The sequence below is a fragment of the Orbicella faveolata genome, unplaced genomic scaffold (assembly GCF_042242905.1).
Source record: "Orbicella faveolata isolate gen_17 unplaced genomic scaffold, um_ofav_v1 contig_13, whole genome shotgun sequence".
Taxonomy (NCBI): Eukaryota; Metazoa; Cnidaria; class Anthozoa; order Scleractinia; family Merulinidae; genus Orbicella; species Orbicella faveolata.
Window position 1 is genome coordinate 27,710,125 of NW_028301540.1, and position 16,676 is coordinate 27,726,800.

Here is a 16,676-nt window from a genome sequence, read left to right on the forward strand (position 1 = left end):
GCAAAATCTTCAAGATTTGGACCAAAAGGCTTACGAGCCAAAAAGTGCTCCAAACATCATCGTAAAATAACACAAAATATAAATCATCATATTCTGCATTATATAATAAGTCAAATTATTCTCGCATATTGATTGGTTCTTACTTATGATCAATTGGCGGACAGACACATAGGTGACGTCATAAACTTTTTTTGGCTTTCTTTTGTTATAAAACAGGTAGATTCCATGCGTCTGTTCAGTAATCGATCACAGAATCTCAGGGAAGGAAAAAACTCGGATCCGATTGCCCGGGGCAAGTAAATTTTGTTTTTGGGCAAGTGAAAATAAAAGTTCAGTGGCCCCTTGGGTAAGTGAAATTAGCCTCAGTAGTCTTGTGAGTCGGAATGAAAATGTCAGCCTGATAAATGATAATTTCCATTCAGAGACTATTTCAAAACTCAGTAAGACTGCAAGATTAGTTAACCATTAGGTTGAAAGCATGGGGTAGTTTGAAATCCAAGCATACCTTGTTTGCGTTTGTCCTCTGATTGCCATACTGGCCGCCTCGTCGGCAAGTCATATTTAAGGGAAGCAAGTGAAAACTGAAATTTAATCGTCTCGTATGCCACTTTTTTGTTCTTACCACATTTTGACATCATCTGCGATCTATTACTGAACAGACGCCCGACAACATGGAATCTATTTGTTAAATTTATTCTGACCTGCCATCCATAAAAGTAAGTACGAATAACACCAACGGCCCAAATGCACTTCTTCTCATATAACATTGCTTTGTAGAGTTTCCGCGCCTAAGAAATAAAACGGCTTACTTAACGTAACTATTTTACGTTATTTTAGGCGAGTCTGCGACATAAATACTTGTCTTTGCTAGGAAAAGGAACGAGAGAAATAAAGCATGGTGAAAACTGCACAATGTGACATTGACACGAGCTCGACATCTGCCAAACGGGGAGAAACAAGTTTCGAGGCTCAATTTTGTATGAAAAAAATGGTCTACAACACCAAGAAATCACCTTTGATCATAATGTATCACGGAATGCATCGAAAAAGGAAAAAAAAAATCGTTTTTACATTTACATCTGCAGTTCAAAAATTAAAGAATACAACCACAGAACTTCACACTAGCGTGACATAGCACCTTTTATAAGGCATGACAGTAGCGTGACGCAAAAAAATACAGGGGTACGGGGCGAGTACCACGAAACGAGGAAAAAAAAACCAGCGTCGAAGAAATGAGAAAAGTTAAGGCAAAGTAAACAAACAAACTAACAAACAAACCGTGAAAAACAAACAAATTTTAAATTAAGATAACATGGCAGCTATGCATGTGATGAAAGTCCGTGGAAGTTGTGACGTGTTAGCATTAATTATAATTAGCTGTTAGAGCTTTCGTTACCTTAGTTAAAACCTGAACGCAACATTTTGCGCGTGGCAGTTTCACTCGACCTGGTAACACACTGCAACATTTAACGCAATACTGCTGACACGACAGGCAAGTTTTGATGTTTCAGTGCAATAGCTGAACCAAAATGTCGACGAGTTTAGGATCATTGGCCATACAAGAGGAGAGAATAGTGGTGTAATGTTGTTCTCTCGGGAGAGCAACAAAACTTCCGTGCCAAGCCCTACGTCTCACAATGTTGCTGATAGTTGACACACGACTTCAGACATTGTTGCAAAAGTACAAAGCGTTTCTTCGTCTGTACCCATTGCTTTTCTCCATTCAGGCGTATAAACGTGAACCGGTGATTTAATGATGGGTGTAACACCGCGAAGGACTAGAATCCCTTCTACGGGGGAGTGCAAATACTCCTAGTCGCTTCATGCTACGGAAACCGGGATACACCCCGGCGGTATAGACCTCTCGACCCATCGAAGACCTACCGTTGCGAGCAATGTTTAGTGCAACAGTTTCCAGGAACAGTTTCTTCCGTGGAATCAAAGATCACGCGCAAAGGTGTGTATGGTGTGTTCTAGGCCTCAAGTGTTACTCGCGAGTCTGTGGTACTATTTATTCTAAAAGCACTTGTATGGTTAAGCAGGCTGTTTGTGTTAAGTGAGGTTAGTTTTACGGTCAGCTTAGGTTTTACATTGTAAGATAAACTTGGTATTGGGCTTTTGTACATTATGCTAGCAATTGTTCGAGCATTTTAGTGAGGCAAAAGCATTAAGCATTATTAGAGCATTTTAGTGCCATTTTCCCGGAAAATTAATTTTTTTTCTGCGTACAGAAGAGAGAAGTAAAAAATATTTTTTTACGAGAAAATGAAGACAACTTGAAACTGAAAAAATTTCAAATGCCACCCTACTATAGCCGAGTGGAGACTGAGGAGAGGTCAGCGGTAGTCAAATCAAATTAAAAGATCATTTACAGAATTATCTTATGGTGTATTAAAACTATTATATATGTTGACTTATACTACGTATATACGTTCTTTTAAGCACCCTGAGCTGTTAATTGTGTTAAAACGTTAAAATTATTCAAATTTAAAAAACCCTGTATATGAGCATTAACCGAGCATTTTAGTGACTTTCTGGGGGAAGATCGAGCATTTTAGTGGGAAAAATGGAGCATTAAGGAGGGGCATTTTAGCGGGACAATAAAAGCATAATGTATAAAAGCCTGCTTGGTATTACGGTTAATTTTAGGCATAGCTTTTCAATGCTGTTAAAGTTATCCTCGCCTAGCCTCTCACACCGAATACTCACGGTCCGTTAAAAGTAACGAAAGCCGCTCCTAATTCATGTAATTACACGTGCGTTACTGAGGAAAAAACACTGCTCAGTGCAATTTCCAAACTTAGAATTGATAAGTTCATGTACAGCTACACTGAATGATGAAGCACAATATTTCATGCATGGCATTAATTAGTTATTATCAGCTACTTGTGGCAACAGAATGGAAAAGAACACAAAAATAAGTGTTCGCTATTCCCCCTGGAACTGAAAGGAAAAAAAAAGTTCCGTTTCTTAACCTGTCAATTCTAGCACGGCAATAAAACCTACCTTCCAGCCACGGGCATAACACGCAATCACAATGGCAGCGCTTCTCTTCTTCAGATAAAGACGTCGATCCTATGTAAACAAAAGACAAATTATCAAGCCAATTTGTAACCACATAAACTGTCACTACAAAACCTTACTGATCCCGTCTTCGTAGTCCAGGTTTCACTAATTGTATTTGTTCGTTTTCATAATTGTATTACATGCAGCTGTGCCTTACAAATAGCAGTATTTCTTGCTTAGATTCAACGATCGTACGGGAAAAAGGTTACTTAGATTAAACAGAAATGTTCAAGGAATCGGCACATCCGTTCAGAGAACCTTGCGAGTCGCATTTAAAACAAAGATGAACTAGCAGGGCTCGAAAACAAGTGCCGTCCAATCTTCCAGGACAAGTAGACTTTCTTTCTCACTTGCTCGATGGGTAAGGGATCAGGCAAGTCATGTGCCAACTACATCATTTAAAGAGCAAACTAACAGTTGCCAGGCCAAGCAATATTTCAGAGATACTTGTCCTAAGGGCAAGCTAGAATTCAAGGTTTTTTCCGAGCCCTGCCTAGTCAAAAATCTTTAACACACGATAGCGCGATTTCTCCACGACAAACCACAGAGGGGTTAAATTGTTCTTTAAACATGTAGCTTGTAGTTTTACTTACTCTGAATCCACGGTAATACTTGGCAATGATAATTTCACTTTCTTTCATCTTTCGATACTGTTGATTGATGATGAAAGAAATTGATTAAACCCCATTTAAAATTCAACGCGCCAAACTTTCGTTTCGTGTAAGCAAAGTACTTAAGCGACCTTAGAAAGTAAAAACCACAGTCGTAATTGATTCCACTCTCTGGTTAAGAATTCCAAAAAAGTCGTGTGTCTTTATTGGTTCTCCTTACACAATGCTTTTTTTTGTCACTCACTCTCTTCGACACCACTACAAAGAGGATGCTCAGCGTAATGAAAATTAGCTCCAAACTGCTCACAACTTGTCATCAATTAAGGCTTATTTCCTGTTTCCGGGTTAACATTTAACATTCACAATTAACATTCAGTGAGTGTTGCGTTATTATCATTATATGCAATTAGGAGAAAAGGAAATTAATCATGTTTTCCAGCAGGCACTTGACAATGTTGCAACAAACTCCTCAAGCTTGAATTGTTTCAACAGGGTGAAATCCTTATCTATCATTATCGAAACCTGAAGTAATCGTATAAGAAATTACTGACTTCAGTCTCCCTGAACTTTCATGGAGAATAAATTTTGAATTCCTTGCCCAGCTACTTAACCCCAAGATCGAGAGTACAAAAAAAAATCCTGACTTTTCCTGACCGTCAAAGGCTTTGGCAACGCGCCGAGTTTAAAGTTGTAAATTTCAACAAACCACGACAAGCCGACTATCATTAGCTCCTCCCTTTCAGAAAAGACCGAAGGAAGGACTGGTGGATGGCTCATAGATCAGTCATTATCTCGTCCAGTCCGGCTTCTCCATAGATCCACTGTACATACCTGTGTTCGCTGTCTCCAGCCCCTGAAAATCGACTGAATGATAACAGCTAAGCGGTTCATTCCTTGTTTACGTCTCTCTTCCAGGTCAAACAACTGAGGAGATACAACAGTATCAGGTTACAAGAGAGGTTCGGACGTCAAGATTTCACCGTGTGGTCACGAACCGTAAAGGTTGCGAAAGTAACAATCGCCCAGAACTAAGTAACGACTCTCTGAAAGAAGGAATGAAAAATTCACGTTCGTTTGACAGCTGTTTGTAAACCCAGAAAGTAGCGAGTTCAGACATAATTTGAATTTTCTAATGAACATTCAATTTAAAAAACTTACACAACACGTTGTGTACCCAAAAGAATGTTGCCTTTCTTCCCACGCCAATTTTCGGATTTCGTTTTTTTTTTTTTTTAACAAGCTTTATCTACGGTGTCATCTCTACTGATATAAAAGCTGATGTTTTCAAATTTATATCAAACAATTTTTTCTTACGTGGGTTCACATACGTCCATTGAATTGCACCGTACAAGTTTTAGCTACCCATGAACAGCGAACTTCCTAAGGAAAAGATACGATAGGCTACATAATCCGAAGATAGTTTATTTCAAAAGCGGTGACTAAGAGAAGGGTTCTTAATTTTTACCTACTTTTCCTGGGTTAATGTTCAGTTTTAACCGTACAAAACTACTATGAAGCAATGTCTGTCAGATTCCTTGCTTACCGTTCGTGGATTCCTAATGAAGATTTTCGTTCTGCCATAAGCGTATGCTGTTGGTTTGATATTCAGACTCTGAAAGAAACAAGCGTATTATGTAGGTTTATTTTCAGGCATTTAAAGAAATATCATGGGGCGTTCTTTGGGAACTTTGTCACACATAGCATGACCAAATTCGCAGTATTTGCGATTTCTGTCCCCACCGCTGCCAAAACTCTTTATCATTTAACGAAACAGACGCCTCGCTTCCACAGAGCTAGGATAAAACAACTAGATGTTAAGGAGAAAAGGTGAGCTGTAGAAATGAGAGCTTGAAGTCCAAAATCGACGGCATTTCTGGTTCTCCGAAACACCCACTCGAGTTTCCTCTACTCGGTGAAAACAAGCAAAGCCATTCAGGCAATAAGGTCGTTTCTCCGTACACGTCCTCTTAACAGGACCCCAGAATTTTCCAATTCTTGCTAACCAATCAAAAATAACGCGAACACTCTCGTTAGCTTGTTACACTTAGCAAGCTCACTGTTGAGATGAACAGCTACCTCAAGAGGAAGATAACAGAACTGTCAAATTGTAGGTAAAACGATTGTGAACAAACGTCATCTATTACCTTGAGTAGTTCTTTAAGTCCTTCTTTTGGCATGCCTACCCAGTTTGGCCAAGTTTTATCACAAAGCATCTTGTACCTGAAAAATTTAAACTTTCAATTCTCCGACAAGCTCGACAGTTACGAACATCTGATTAACAGCAGGGGTTTCTCTTTAGTGACGAACGTGTAGTTTCTCTTAAAAATATCAAAGTATTGTCAAGCAGTCAGGTGGTAAGAAGAGAGAAAAGCATCAACTAGGGGACACTGTCTTTATGTACGCTAAATTCGCAGAGCTAATCATTAATTTCGCACGATTTTAATTTCCGACTTGCAAAAAAAAGTATCCGAAAATAAAACCGTTCGAAATTTAAGCGTCCGAAAGATTTACAGTACAGTATAAAACTTTAAAATAGCTCCAAAGCCGTTAGTTTCCTTTATGGAGCGAACTCTAAGTCAAGACACTGCTCGAGATACGTAGGGGCTTGATAGAATTGTTCTTATTTTCACGTTGGTGTAGTCTTAAAACCTTGAGCCGGGTTGCAGTGAAACTATCACTTTTCACAGATGATGTTTAAGTCTAAAACGTGTTATGTAGGCGTAAATTTACTTTAGCTATGTTTTAGCAAAGTGTTCTGCATTTTTGTCCGAAATTTGTCCGAAGTAAGATAAAACTGTCCGAAAAATTCTACAAGTAATGCAGTATATCAATATAAACCACATGCTTGGGGGAATAAAAGAGAAAACTTTTCGTACCTCTCAAGAGCCACGTCGTACTCTTGTCTGAATGCAAATCCTGCTCTTCTGACACGAACGTTCTCCATCAAACTATCAACGAACCAAAACAAACAAAACTTGCAGCAGATACAACTCAACTGTTAGACAACAACAACAACATCTGTTATTTCTCAATATTTCTCATTAGATATAAATATTCAAATTGCGTACAACTGAACCTCTCAATTGAATAGTATCGTGGTCTCTCCCAAACTAAAACATTGCTTTTGCACACGGTATGACACCTCAGTGTCATACCGTATGATGTTACTATTCTGTGCATAGTACATCCACCCAGATACAAGTTCACGATAGCCTCCCTCTAGTAAAACTAAATGAGTTGCAGATACAGTTGGAACCCGTTTATTCGAACTCGGTTATTTCGAATTACCCCCTATTTCAAATTCAAAACCATTTCCCTTCCATCTGCCCTTAAGTCGTTTCCCTGAGAGTTCGAAATAACGGGTTTAAACCATATTTTTCGTTTCCCCCCAGAGTTCGAAATAGCGGGGTTCAACTGTGCTCCCCATACGGGATCTTGGCATTTAGATACGGGCCGTATGGTCCCCTCTGGAGGTTCAACTGTAAAGCATTGAAGTGTCACGTAAAATTGTAAATCCTCACCCAAGATATCGGACTTGATGTCGGACTAGTTTATCATCAAAAAGCCCCGCTACTTTTTTGTCGTTTGGCTGCGTAAAGGAAACACAAGAAAAAAAAAATACATGAGAAAAAAATAATAACTGGAATGGATATTGAAATTAAATGAAAATAGCATAGTCAAGTATTAGATCTCTATCATTGGCGAAAGAATCAGTCAGTTATCACAATGGTTTTATTTCCATCCATCGAGACCAGTGTTTTATAGTCTGTATATGTAAGCGTTTGTTTGTTTTGTTTTGTTTTGTTTCACCCCGTCAGGAACGCCTAATTTTATTCTCGATCATAGCTTGGACAGAGTTCCAGGGTGAAGATTATGCAGTGGAGAGGCTCCCAGTTGAGTGGAAGAAACTGTAGATCCTAAACACCTGAGAAAACTGACGGCGCCACTGTCGTAGTAGTGTAAGTATTAGTAGTTCAAATTGCCATCTCCATCTCCTCTCGGCTTTAAAGTGGAAGAGGAAGTTTCACAACTTGTTACAGGAAATACATACCTTGATGCATCTGATGTAATGAGGGTTCTTGGACTTTAGATTCTTCGTCAGCTCGGAGACTGAAACCTACCAGAAAGAAAAGCGGTTACATAATATCCACGAAGAAAGATGGGCCATGATTGCTCGCAGTCTTCAAATTCAGATTAGCAGACGGCAAAAAGTTACTCTTTCTCTTTATTCGCACCGGTTCCTTACTAGGCGAGTATAAACAAGAGCTGGGCATATCATTTCAGCCCAGTTCGCGTGAGAATCCTATGGCTGTTGGCGGCCGCAACATGTTGTTTCTCTTTCTCGCTTGCTTCTACACGCTACCGCGCTTCTCGTCTCCAATCCCTCCCTTTACCAATCCTTTTACACTTCCAACTCACTCAAGCGCAGTCGCACTTCTCCATCTCTTATTCAGCGAGTGTGAAAGGGATTGTCGCGAATAGCAAGCTCACAGCTGTGCTGTGCTCAAAAACAAATAAACAGAAAATATAAGCGTAAGTCTTTAATCACCACCAAACAACCCATCAATGGAAGACCCATTGCTCAATAACCACGGTCTCACAAAATCAACCATTACTGAAGCAAAGCTTCACCTTGAACTGAGTTCCTGTTGTAGGAGGTCTCTTCTTTGATGCCTTGCCAGGGCAACCTATGAAAAGAATGAAAAATCAGGGCCGAACAGGGTCGTAGCTAGTAACAGGCAAACCGAGGCAGTTGCCTCAAACAAATTTTTCGCTTTTATTGTTTATAGTCATCATTAACACCCCAAATACCAAGGAAGAGAATTTAATCATGGACATTGCATCAATCATATTTTTTTTTTTCCTGGCTATGGCTCGGGTTGTTCAAAACCCGATTTAGTTAACCCAGGATTAGCGAGAATTTTGATTTCAGTTTTGTACCTTTTCGATGAAGTTTTCAGTTTATATTGTTTGCCTTTCAGTTTTGAGTTTGAATAATCCCAAACTACACTAAACGTAAGCAGTGAAAAAAAAAAATATCATACAAGAAAAATCAAGACTTCGGTTAACTTATAATCCTGGATTAGGAATAGCGTTAACCGAACAACAACAACGAAAATATACCCTTTATTTACCCTCGGCATTGTCAGTTATAGCACAAGTGCTAGTGGGGCTGATCAATCAACTGAAACAAATGATTCAAATTGAACATAACATTGTTAAGAATCCCAACTGGCCGGAGGCAAACCAGTTGGCTATTTACAAGCGTGGCCGACAACCTGGTTAAAAACAAAGGGCTCCTATCGGGCAACTCGTGAACTGCAATGTAACAGTCAAAACAGTGGAAAAAATGCAATGTAACAGTCAAAACATACACAAGTTGAGTAAACAATTTCAATGACTCTTTTACCTTCTGGGAACAGCGTCTTGGCCAGTGGGTGACCACATGCATACAGACACTGCGAAAGGTCTCTGTACAACAGATCGTTGTTCTTGTCCATAAAACCAGTCACACAATATGTAACCTAGAGAAAGGTCAACAAAAACAAAAACTAATTCCACAAAATACAAGGCCCACAGCTTAAATCTTTTGAAAATTACTGCATCGTGCATCTAAAACGAGATACTTCTTTTATAAAACAATTTTATGGGGGTCAGCACCTCCATAAAATGCCCTTTATTGTAAGAGCTTTTACATTTGTACAATAAACCACTTTACAGTTGTCTGCTCAGTGACCTGGCCTTTCAATGCCAGTGAGGCTGGAGGTGACCTCGTTTTGATAAAGACCTCCCTGCTTTAGTTGTGTAAAACGAAGTTGTTCTAATCTTAATTAGGTGCATTTACATGGCAAAAGCAGAGAGGTCTGTATCAAAGCAAGGTCACCTCCAGCCTCGCTGCCATTCAAAGGCTAGGTCACCGAGCAGACAACTGTAAAATGGTCTATTGTAAGAAATTCTGGTTGTAATCCCCTCTTTCCAACAACAATTTGCAGAACGTTTCACTTGAAGAACAACATTGAAGACAAAATAATTTTTCTATTTCCACATTTTACAAACATTTTCTTGATCCCAGATAAAAACCCGCCAAACTACTAACATTCGCGACTGAGGAATCGTTTACCACCATGGTACAAAACACTGTTGAATTCCCAACAAACATCAGATTAATATGTTCTCTACCAGTGCTTGTGCGAGAAGATTGAATCTGAAAACAAAGCTGTTTGCATGATCTATACGGCCTAAAGAATTTTGTGAGTTAATACTTGAAGAATTTCTGTGAAAAAGAAAAAGAAAAAATTCAAACAGGGTTTGTTCTTAATCACTTACACTTCCAGCATAGTGTTTTAGTCTGAAACAGTCGTGAGGCAGGGAGAGATCTGATAGGAATTTCTTGCTTGCTCTGCTCTCAAAGTGCGGATGCTGGATACAGTGTTTGTTGAGCTTGGCCAGTAACGTCTCATCGCTGACCTGAAAAATAAAGTGCACATCACGTTTCTCGCACACAGTGAATACTCACGAGAATTGCGTTGTTCCCTAAAAAATCCATTATCACTCCTTTGGAGAGATTTTTCAGCGTTGACCCCCAGCCTCACCTCCACCACCTGAAATTCCAGTTCAGCTTCATTCTTTCCTATAAATGGTTTAGCCGTGAAATCATGTGAATACATGTGGTTGTTATCCATTGACATTTGGAAATTCAAAACAGAGTAGCATTTTCCCTGGTTTATGAAACAATTTGGGTAAAAAGTGTGTAAAATAGGGTAGTAGGTTGAATTGTATTGTTAACGTGTGACAGGAAAACGGCACACTGTTGAGCAATCGACGTCAAATGAAATATATATGTCACTGCAGTCATTGGCTTTGCTGTTACACTTAAAGGTAAAATCTACAAACGAGGGTTCAGATTGTGAGTTTCCTTACCTCTCCTGGTCGCAAACATTCCTCATCAAGAAGGGATATGATACCAACATGACTCTGGGAGGAAAAGATCACGGTAATAATCATAAGAGTAATTGAAATTGGGTAAAACCTTCCCTATCCTAATCAAACTTGACAATGGGTATAGTTACAAACTTAAGCTGACAGATGGCCTACAAGGTGTACAAGTTCACTGCTGCCAGATACAGCTGTGAGTAATGATTTGTGACAGTGCTTATGGGGGAAGTGAATTAGTGCATGTAAAAAAACAACAAAGCTGTTAGTTTCAAAACAAAACGTTGTAGTGGTTGGTGGGCAAATGATACAGCTATTTATCAAATTGAATTTGACGAAGGTACATTAACCACCGTACCTACATGTAATGAGTTCAAGTGTTAGCTCTTCATTGAAGGGTTACAACGACGAACTAAAGAGCTTTTTCGAATTTGCTATGGTGGTCAATTTGCCACTTTAGAAACGAGAATCTGGGACGAGTCTCATCTCGTAGTCATTTGTGGAATCGTTACTGGGGAACAACATACAATGTAGTTTCTCGTCTTTTGTTTCGCCCCCAGTAATAATCCCACAAGCCACTGCGAGATGTGATATGCTTCAGTTTCTTTTCGTTTTTAAACTGGCAAATTTGTCTTTTATTTTCTTAATCTCAAACTGATCATTAGCCAATGTAAAAATTAAATAACTAACAATGTTCTCTTGACTACAAGCCTTCCTACTACCCCATTTTTTAACTGTAAAGCATCTCTAAAGTGAAGCACAAAGAAAATAAAGGAGCATGTTGGAAAAGAACATGTATGATGCAAGCAAAACCAAACATGAGATTTATCTTACTGTAAAATACTATTTTCTAACTAGCAACAACTTAAAATCAACATTGCCAAGAAATGTGTTATGTGCAATTTTAACAGGCAGTGGCAATCTGTGATCAGATTGCCAATGGAAAGGGACTGTGGAGGGGGAGGGAATGGTAGGGCTATAGTCCCACAGCTGTCTTGTTTGGGTTGATTTTTTTAGGGCTCCAGATCACATGGATAATGTACATGTATGAATTTTATCACTTGAAAGTAACCCCCAATGCTGGTTTGTCTTGGCCAGATTTTTAAAGCCCTACTACTTTAAAATTGTTTCTGGGTCCCTAATGGATAAACAAAACGTGTTGGCACTGATAGTGGAGTGAACATATGAGAGGAGATCTTACGTAAGGCAATGAGTGACTTAGCTTTACAACAGTCAGTCCAAAAGAAAGTGACCATAATAAAGAAGCTAATTCCTTGTTATTCTGCATTTTGACAACTGTATATTTGAAAGAAGAGCTGATAAAAATGCAGAAAAGACTTGTCTAAACTTCATTCTCTGGCAAACGATTCTCTGGCTCCTTGGACTACTTGCACCAACCTTTTCAATCAAGTCACAGATGATCGCGTTGTTGAAATACTCTATTGCTGTCCACTCAATACCCTGCAAAGCAAATGCACAATTTATTTTATACAGATGTGTGTGAATACATGGAGACCAGACGGATACATAGCCAAGAAGGCCATAGAGTGGAATCCACAGGGGAAGTGCAAGAGAGCCAGACCCTAGCACACCTGGAGGCGCACAAGAATGGCGGAGTTGAAGGAGAGAAAGCTCACACGACAGGAAGCGAAGCGCACTGCTCAAAATAGGGTCAGGTGGCGGGCACTAGTTGATGACCTTTGTTCCATCAGGGACGAAGAGGATTGAGTGAGTGAGTGTGAATACATTACAATAGTATTTTTATACAAAACTCAGTAGGCTAGCCATTGTAAGTCAAGTCAAGTCGGTGAATGGTATATTATGCAATTGGGAATCCTTATGTGATATAAGGCCAGATTGCAACCATCATTTTGAGGCTAGCGGTACTTCAAACGCGATGTTTGACAAGTTAGCTGAAAGGCCTCTGATGAGTCCCTTGACAGGGACAAAACATTCGTATGCAAGGCTTGCCATTGCAAAATTCTCACACTTTTTTCAAAACTCAGTTAATTCAGAAATTCCAACTTCATCTCCCCTCATACTTCTCACATTGCATTGACAGTACATTCAACCAATTATTAAAGAAACCAGTACATGATAATTATCTGCTTGCCTCCTGTACTACTTGGCCAATGAAGAAGAAAACTAAAATGTTTATTGCTCCCTTTAATTCTCCTCTTAAAATGTGTTTGAACTATTATTCCAGTCAACCATCCTCTAATATTCTTTCATACTTCCACAATAATATGCTATAATTAGTACTGCCTTGTCTATCATTACGAAGTTTTGGCTAGTTATAACTATGTACCAGAAAAAAACAGACTGATCTTAAATTAATTCTGTTTTCCTGTAAGTTCCTGTACTTACCTGTACAGGAGTTTCATTAACATTCTCAGCAGGAGGACAACTGGTTTTTACAGAGAGGCAAAATGTTTTCAGCTGCACCTTCATTATAAGAAAAAAACTGTCCTCTAGGTGGTCAAAGCCCATCAATTCCCTGGTGCCTGGCCTTTAATGAAACCCCTGCCTGTGTTAATTGTATTGTTTCTTTATATTTTCCTGACCTCTCTAACATACTCCTCTTGTTCAGACTGAAGGGTCAGCTCGATAAAAATCTGTTGTAGCTTCTCATTGCAGTAATTGATAATGAACTGCTCAAAACTGTTCCTCTGCAAAAGAAACAATCAGCATCCTTTGAATGTTGTTACTTTTTTCCTACTATTATTATTTTAAAAAAAAATTACTGAGCAATTGAAAACACTAGGTTAGTGGTACCCTTGATAGTTTTCACTTTGGTCCATGACACGAATGAAATCATTTCAAATAAACGCAGTGTCAATAAGAAATGCCAAGCAACAAACTTAGGGTAGCCAGCAGCCAATGTGGTGTACTGAAAGTTGAACTGAGGCTTACCGAGAACATATCCATTGAGTGCGGTGCAGTGAGATGGGGAGGGGTGGGGGGAGTTGAATTCAGAATCTCTAGGTTATACAGTAAGTGTATGACTTAGTCAGTGGCAGCTAAGTGCAAAGCAGAACCAAAGTTTTGAGTTGAAGATTGAAAGGGTGGAAATGCTGAAGTCTTAAAGTTAGTGGACATAAACAGATCTTGTCTTGAGCATACATTTCTATTTTAGTACCTTAAATATTTCAAATCCATAGATGTCCAAAACACCGATCACTTTTCTCTTGCCCCTCTTTTTCACCTGATAAAGAAACATTGAGTGTCATTGGGTGAAAGCAATAATGCACTTACAGTAGAATCCTGATTTCTTGAATCCTTGATATTTTCGAACCTCCTGATAACTCAAACGAAAAGTCATTTCCCTCCCCTCAATTGAACACAGACTGAATCTTACCCCCAACTACTAGAAATACCTAAGTTTTCAAACCAATTTTGGTTTCCTTTGGAGTTTCCAAAAATTGGGATTCCACTATGAGAAATTCATCCACTAAAGAATTATTCCACAATCAAAACTGATGTAATTTATAGTAAGTGTTACCTTTATACTATCATTGACTCTTTGAATTAACCAAGAAAACATCCTTCGATAAGTTGCTTTAGAGAGTGCATCTCTTGCATAGTAAGCCTGTCAGAAGAACACAAAACTGTCAGATGAATGTAAAGTAAGGGTTTGCAGACCATTTCGTTGTGAAAACAACTAGGTACAGGTGTATGGTGTCTGAAGTAAAGTTTGTGTAAGTGGGAAATACGTGGCACATGGAAAAAACTGTTTGTGTGACAAAATCATAAGTTCCCCCTTTACCTAAAGCCCTGGCCCTGCATACACTTGGGTTGACTTGCGATGACTTGCACTCACTTTGGTCGACACAAGTCGACGCAAGTTTTTCACTGTTTAGCCACCCAACCCAAGTCAGCGCAAGTTGAGTGACGTCCATTAACCTATTATTAGCCAATGAAATACAGGACATGTCTGCCTTGAAATGGGTTTTTTTGTGACCTGCATGTACTTGCGAGGAAACTTGCGAGTCCGTTTGCCCACCCAACGCAAGTCTCTATGCAAGTTCTACTTGTGGCTACTTGTGACTACTTGCGAGTCTATTTGACCAGGGCTTAACAGCAGTCTCCCTTGCAGCTGCCTGGGCCGAAGTGACACAATGCTCCCCATCCTGGCAGTGCAGCTGCTTTAAACCAACACACATTCCTTTCTTGAAATTAACCAATCACAGTCCCAGTTTCATTTCCTTACAGCGGTTTGCGCCAAAAATGTCCACCAATCAATGGCCAGTCAGGGTTTTTGCAGGAAAGAAGACATCAAGGTGGCAAGATATGGTGTAATTGGTGCAGTGTATACAATAACAAGGTGTTGATTGGTCCAACCAAAAATTTGGCAAACAACGGGAAAGGAAATGCAGGGCGGTGTGAGGAAGCACATCCCAGCGTGGAGACAGGGAGTGTTGACTTAGGCACAATCAGTTGCAGAGGAGACTATGCTTTACCCAGTTAATAATGCAATATGTAATGCATAATTTTCCTATACATACTTGTGCAGGTGTAAGCGGGGTGGTCATTCTCTCATTTCCAGCTTCCACAGTTCTTTTTGTCAGGGCATCCTTGAGTAAATGAGTTCCACACTGCAACATCTCACAAGCCCAGTCCAAATCTACAATCACATAGTAACAAAGATTTGAAAGGTCAATGCCCTGATAATTGTCTTGTGGGGGATGAAGATGCCAAATGGCTAGCACCCTGTACTTCCTGGATCAACCAACACTGGTTCAAACCCTCGTCGGGTTATTTTGTCTTGGGCAAGACTGGGGGCACTTAACTTTCACTTTGTCTCTCTCACCATTCATGAGACAATAAGTGGATACCAATGATCAATTATGGACCAAGAACATTAGGTACTCTCTTGGAAATCAGATCAAATATTCTGGAATTTTCTCTTAAGGCGTTGTTGGCACAAGTCAAGTTAAGCAAACTTCCATATTATAATCATGATTATTAGCAATCTGTAACTAATAGAACTGCAACAAATATAAACGTATGAAGTTTTTCCACAAAACATCCATACACCTAAAAAGTACCACTCCCTCAATTAGGACGACTATAATTTGAAGACAACTTACATTTCTCATTTGTGAGAGCAACTGCATCATGCATATTATGTCCGCTGCCTTTATCAAAAACTTCGTCAAATGTAACGTTTCCAAGGTTCAGGATAGCAGATAAAAGAGTGTAGATGGACTGCTTCTCATCCTGAGTAAACCCCACAATGTCCATTGCCCTCTAGTAAAAAAAAAAAATGGATTGAATAAATCAGGGTTCGCACTCTTTTAAGCTTTCAAAATTCCATGACTTTCCATGACCTTTTCCATAACCTTTCCCAGTTTTCCATGACCGACATTAAGCAGCTGTCCTCACAGTAGTATCAAAACAATCATTTATTTAACATATATGTATTTCCCAGCATTATGATGGATAAAATGCATGCTTGTGTCTATCTGAACTGAAACTAAAGCCTGTTTCTGACTTGTCTGTTATTTCTTTTAATTTTCTGTCTTTTTGCCTTTTTATTCTCAGAAAGCATAATAATTATTATTGTTGAAATTCCATGACTTTCCAGGCCTGGAAATTGAAAATATAAATTCCATGACTTTCCAGGTTTTCCATGACCCATACAAGCCCTGTATATTAGTTCAAAACTTAGACATCAACAAACAAAACTCCAATGTGTGGAATGTTCACATCAGATACAATTAGTCATCGATAACATTTAGTTGCGGATAAAAAAGAGTTGTCGACAACTTAGTGTCTAGTCTGTGGAGGCCGTAATAACTTTGTTTACCCAGCATACTGTAAGTCTTACAGAAGGTGAAAGCATATATACCCACCTCAACTACTAAAAAGTCCTTCTTGTCATCAATTGTGTCGACTTTTGTACATCCACTTTGATTGAGGTAATTGTAAGTACTACAGTCCCTTTCGAGATTAATTTTGCCTGTATAGCAAAAATGGTAGCTTATTAGCCGAAAGCGATGAGCTGCGCTGTTTCTGTGTTAAATGGTTTAGGCACAATTTTCTGCAACAAGAGTGGAAGTTTGG

General features: G+C 39.2%; 1 protein-coding gene across 3 annotated transcripts in view; it reads right to left on the minus strand.

Moving 5' to 3' along the window:
- LOC110041171 (unconventional myosin-Ia-like) overlaps positions 1-16,676 on the minus strand; it is a 32,856-nt gene that overhangs the window by 6,982 nt on the left and 9,198 nt on the right. For 2 of the 3 annotated variants that reach the window (XM_089285279.1, XM_089285278.1), the window contains exons 11-29: positions 16,466-16,572; positions 15,701-15,860; positions 15,116-15,234; positions 14,113-14,199; positions 13,750-13,815; positions 13,175-13,279; positions 12,009-12,071; positions 10,599-10,652; positions 10,005-10,145; positions 9,088-9,202; positions 8,310-8,365; positions 7,729-7,794; positions 7,199-7,266; positions 6,554-6,625; positions 5,822-5,897; positions 5,221-5,289; positions 4,509-4,601; positions 3,660-3,716; positions 3,007-3,075 (exon numbers count right to left, since the gene is read on the minus strand). In XM_089285279.1, coding sequence (XP_089141405.1) covers positions 3,007-3,075; positions 3,660-3,716; positions 4,509-4,601; positions 5,221-5,289; positions 5,822-5,897; positions 6,554-6,625; positions 7,199-7,266; positions 7,729-7,794; positions 8,310-8,365; positions 9,088-9,202; positions 10,005-10,145; positions 10,599-10,652; positions 12,009-12,071; positions 13,175-13,279; positions 13,750-13,815; positions 14,113-14,199; positions 15,116-15,234; positions 15,701-15,860; positions 16,466-16,572 — 1,643 coding nt within the window. Of the gene's footprint in view, positions 1-701; positions 789-3,006; positions 3,076-3,659; positions 3,717-4,508; positions 4,602-5,220; positions 5,290-5,821; positions 5,898-6,553; positions 6,626-7,198; positions 7,267-7,728; positions 7,795-8,309; positions 8,366-9,087; positions 9,203-10,004; positions 10,146-10,598; positions 10,653-12,008; positions 12,072-13,174; positions 13,280-13,749; positions 13,816-14,112; positions 14,200-15,115; positions 15,235-15,700; positions 15,861-16,465; positions 16,573-16,676 lie in introns of all 3 variants that reach the window. The other variant, XM_020746470.2, reaches the window with a different exon arrangement.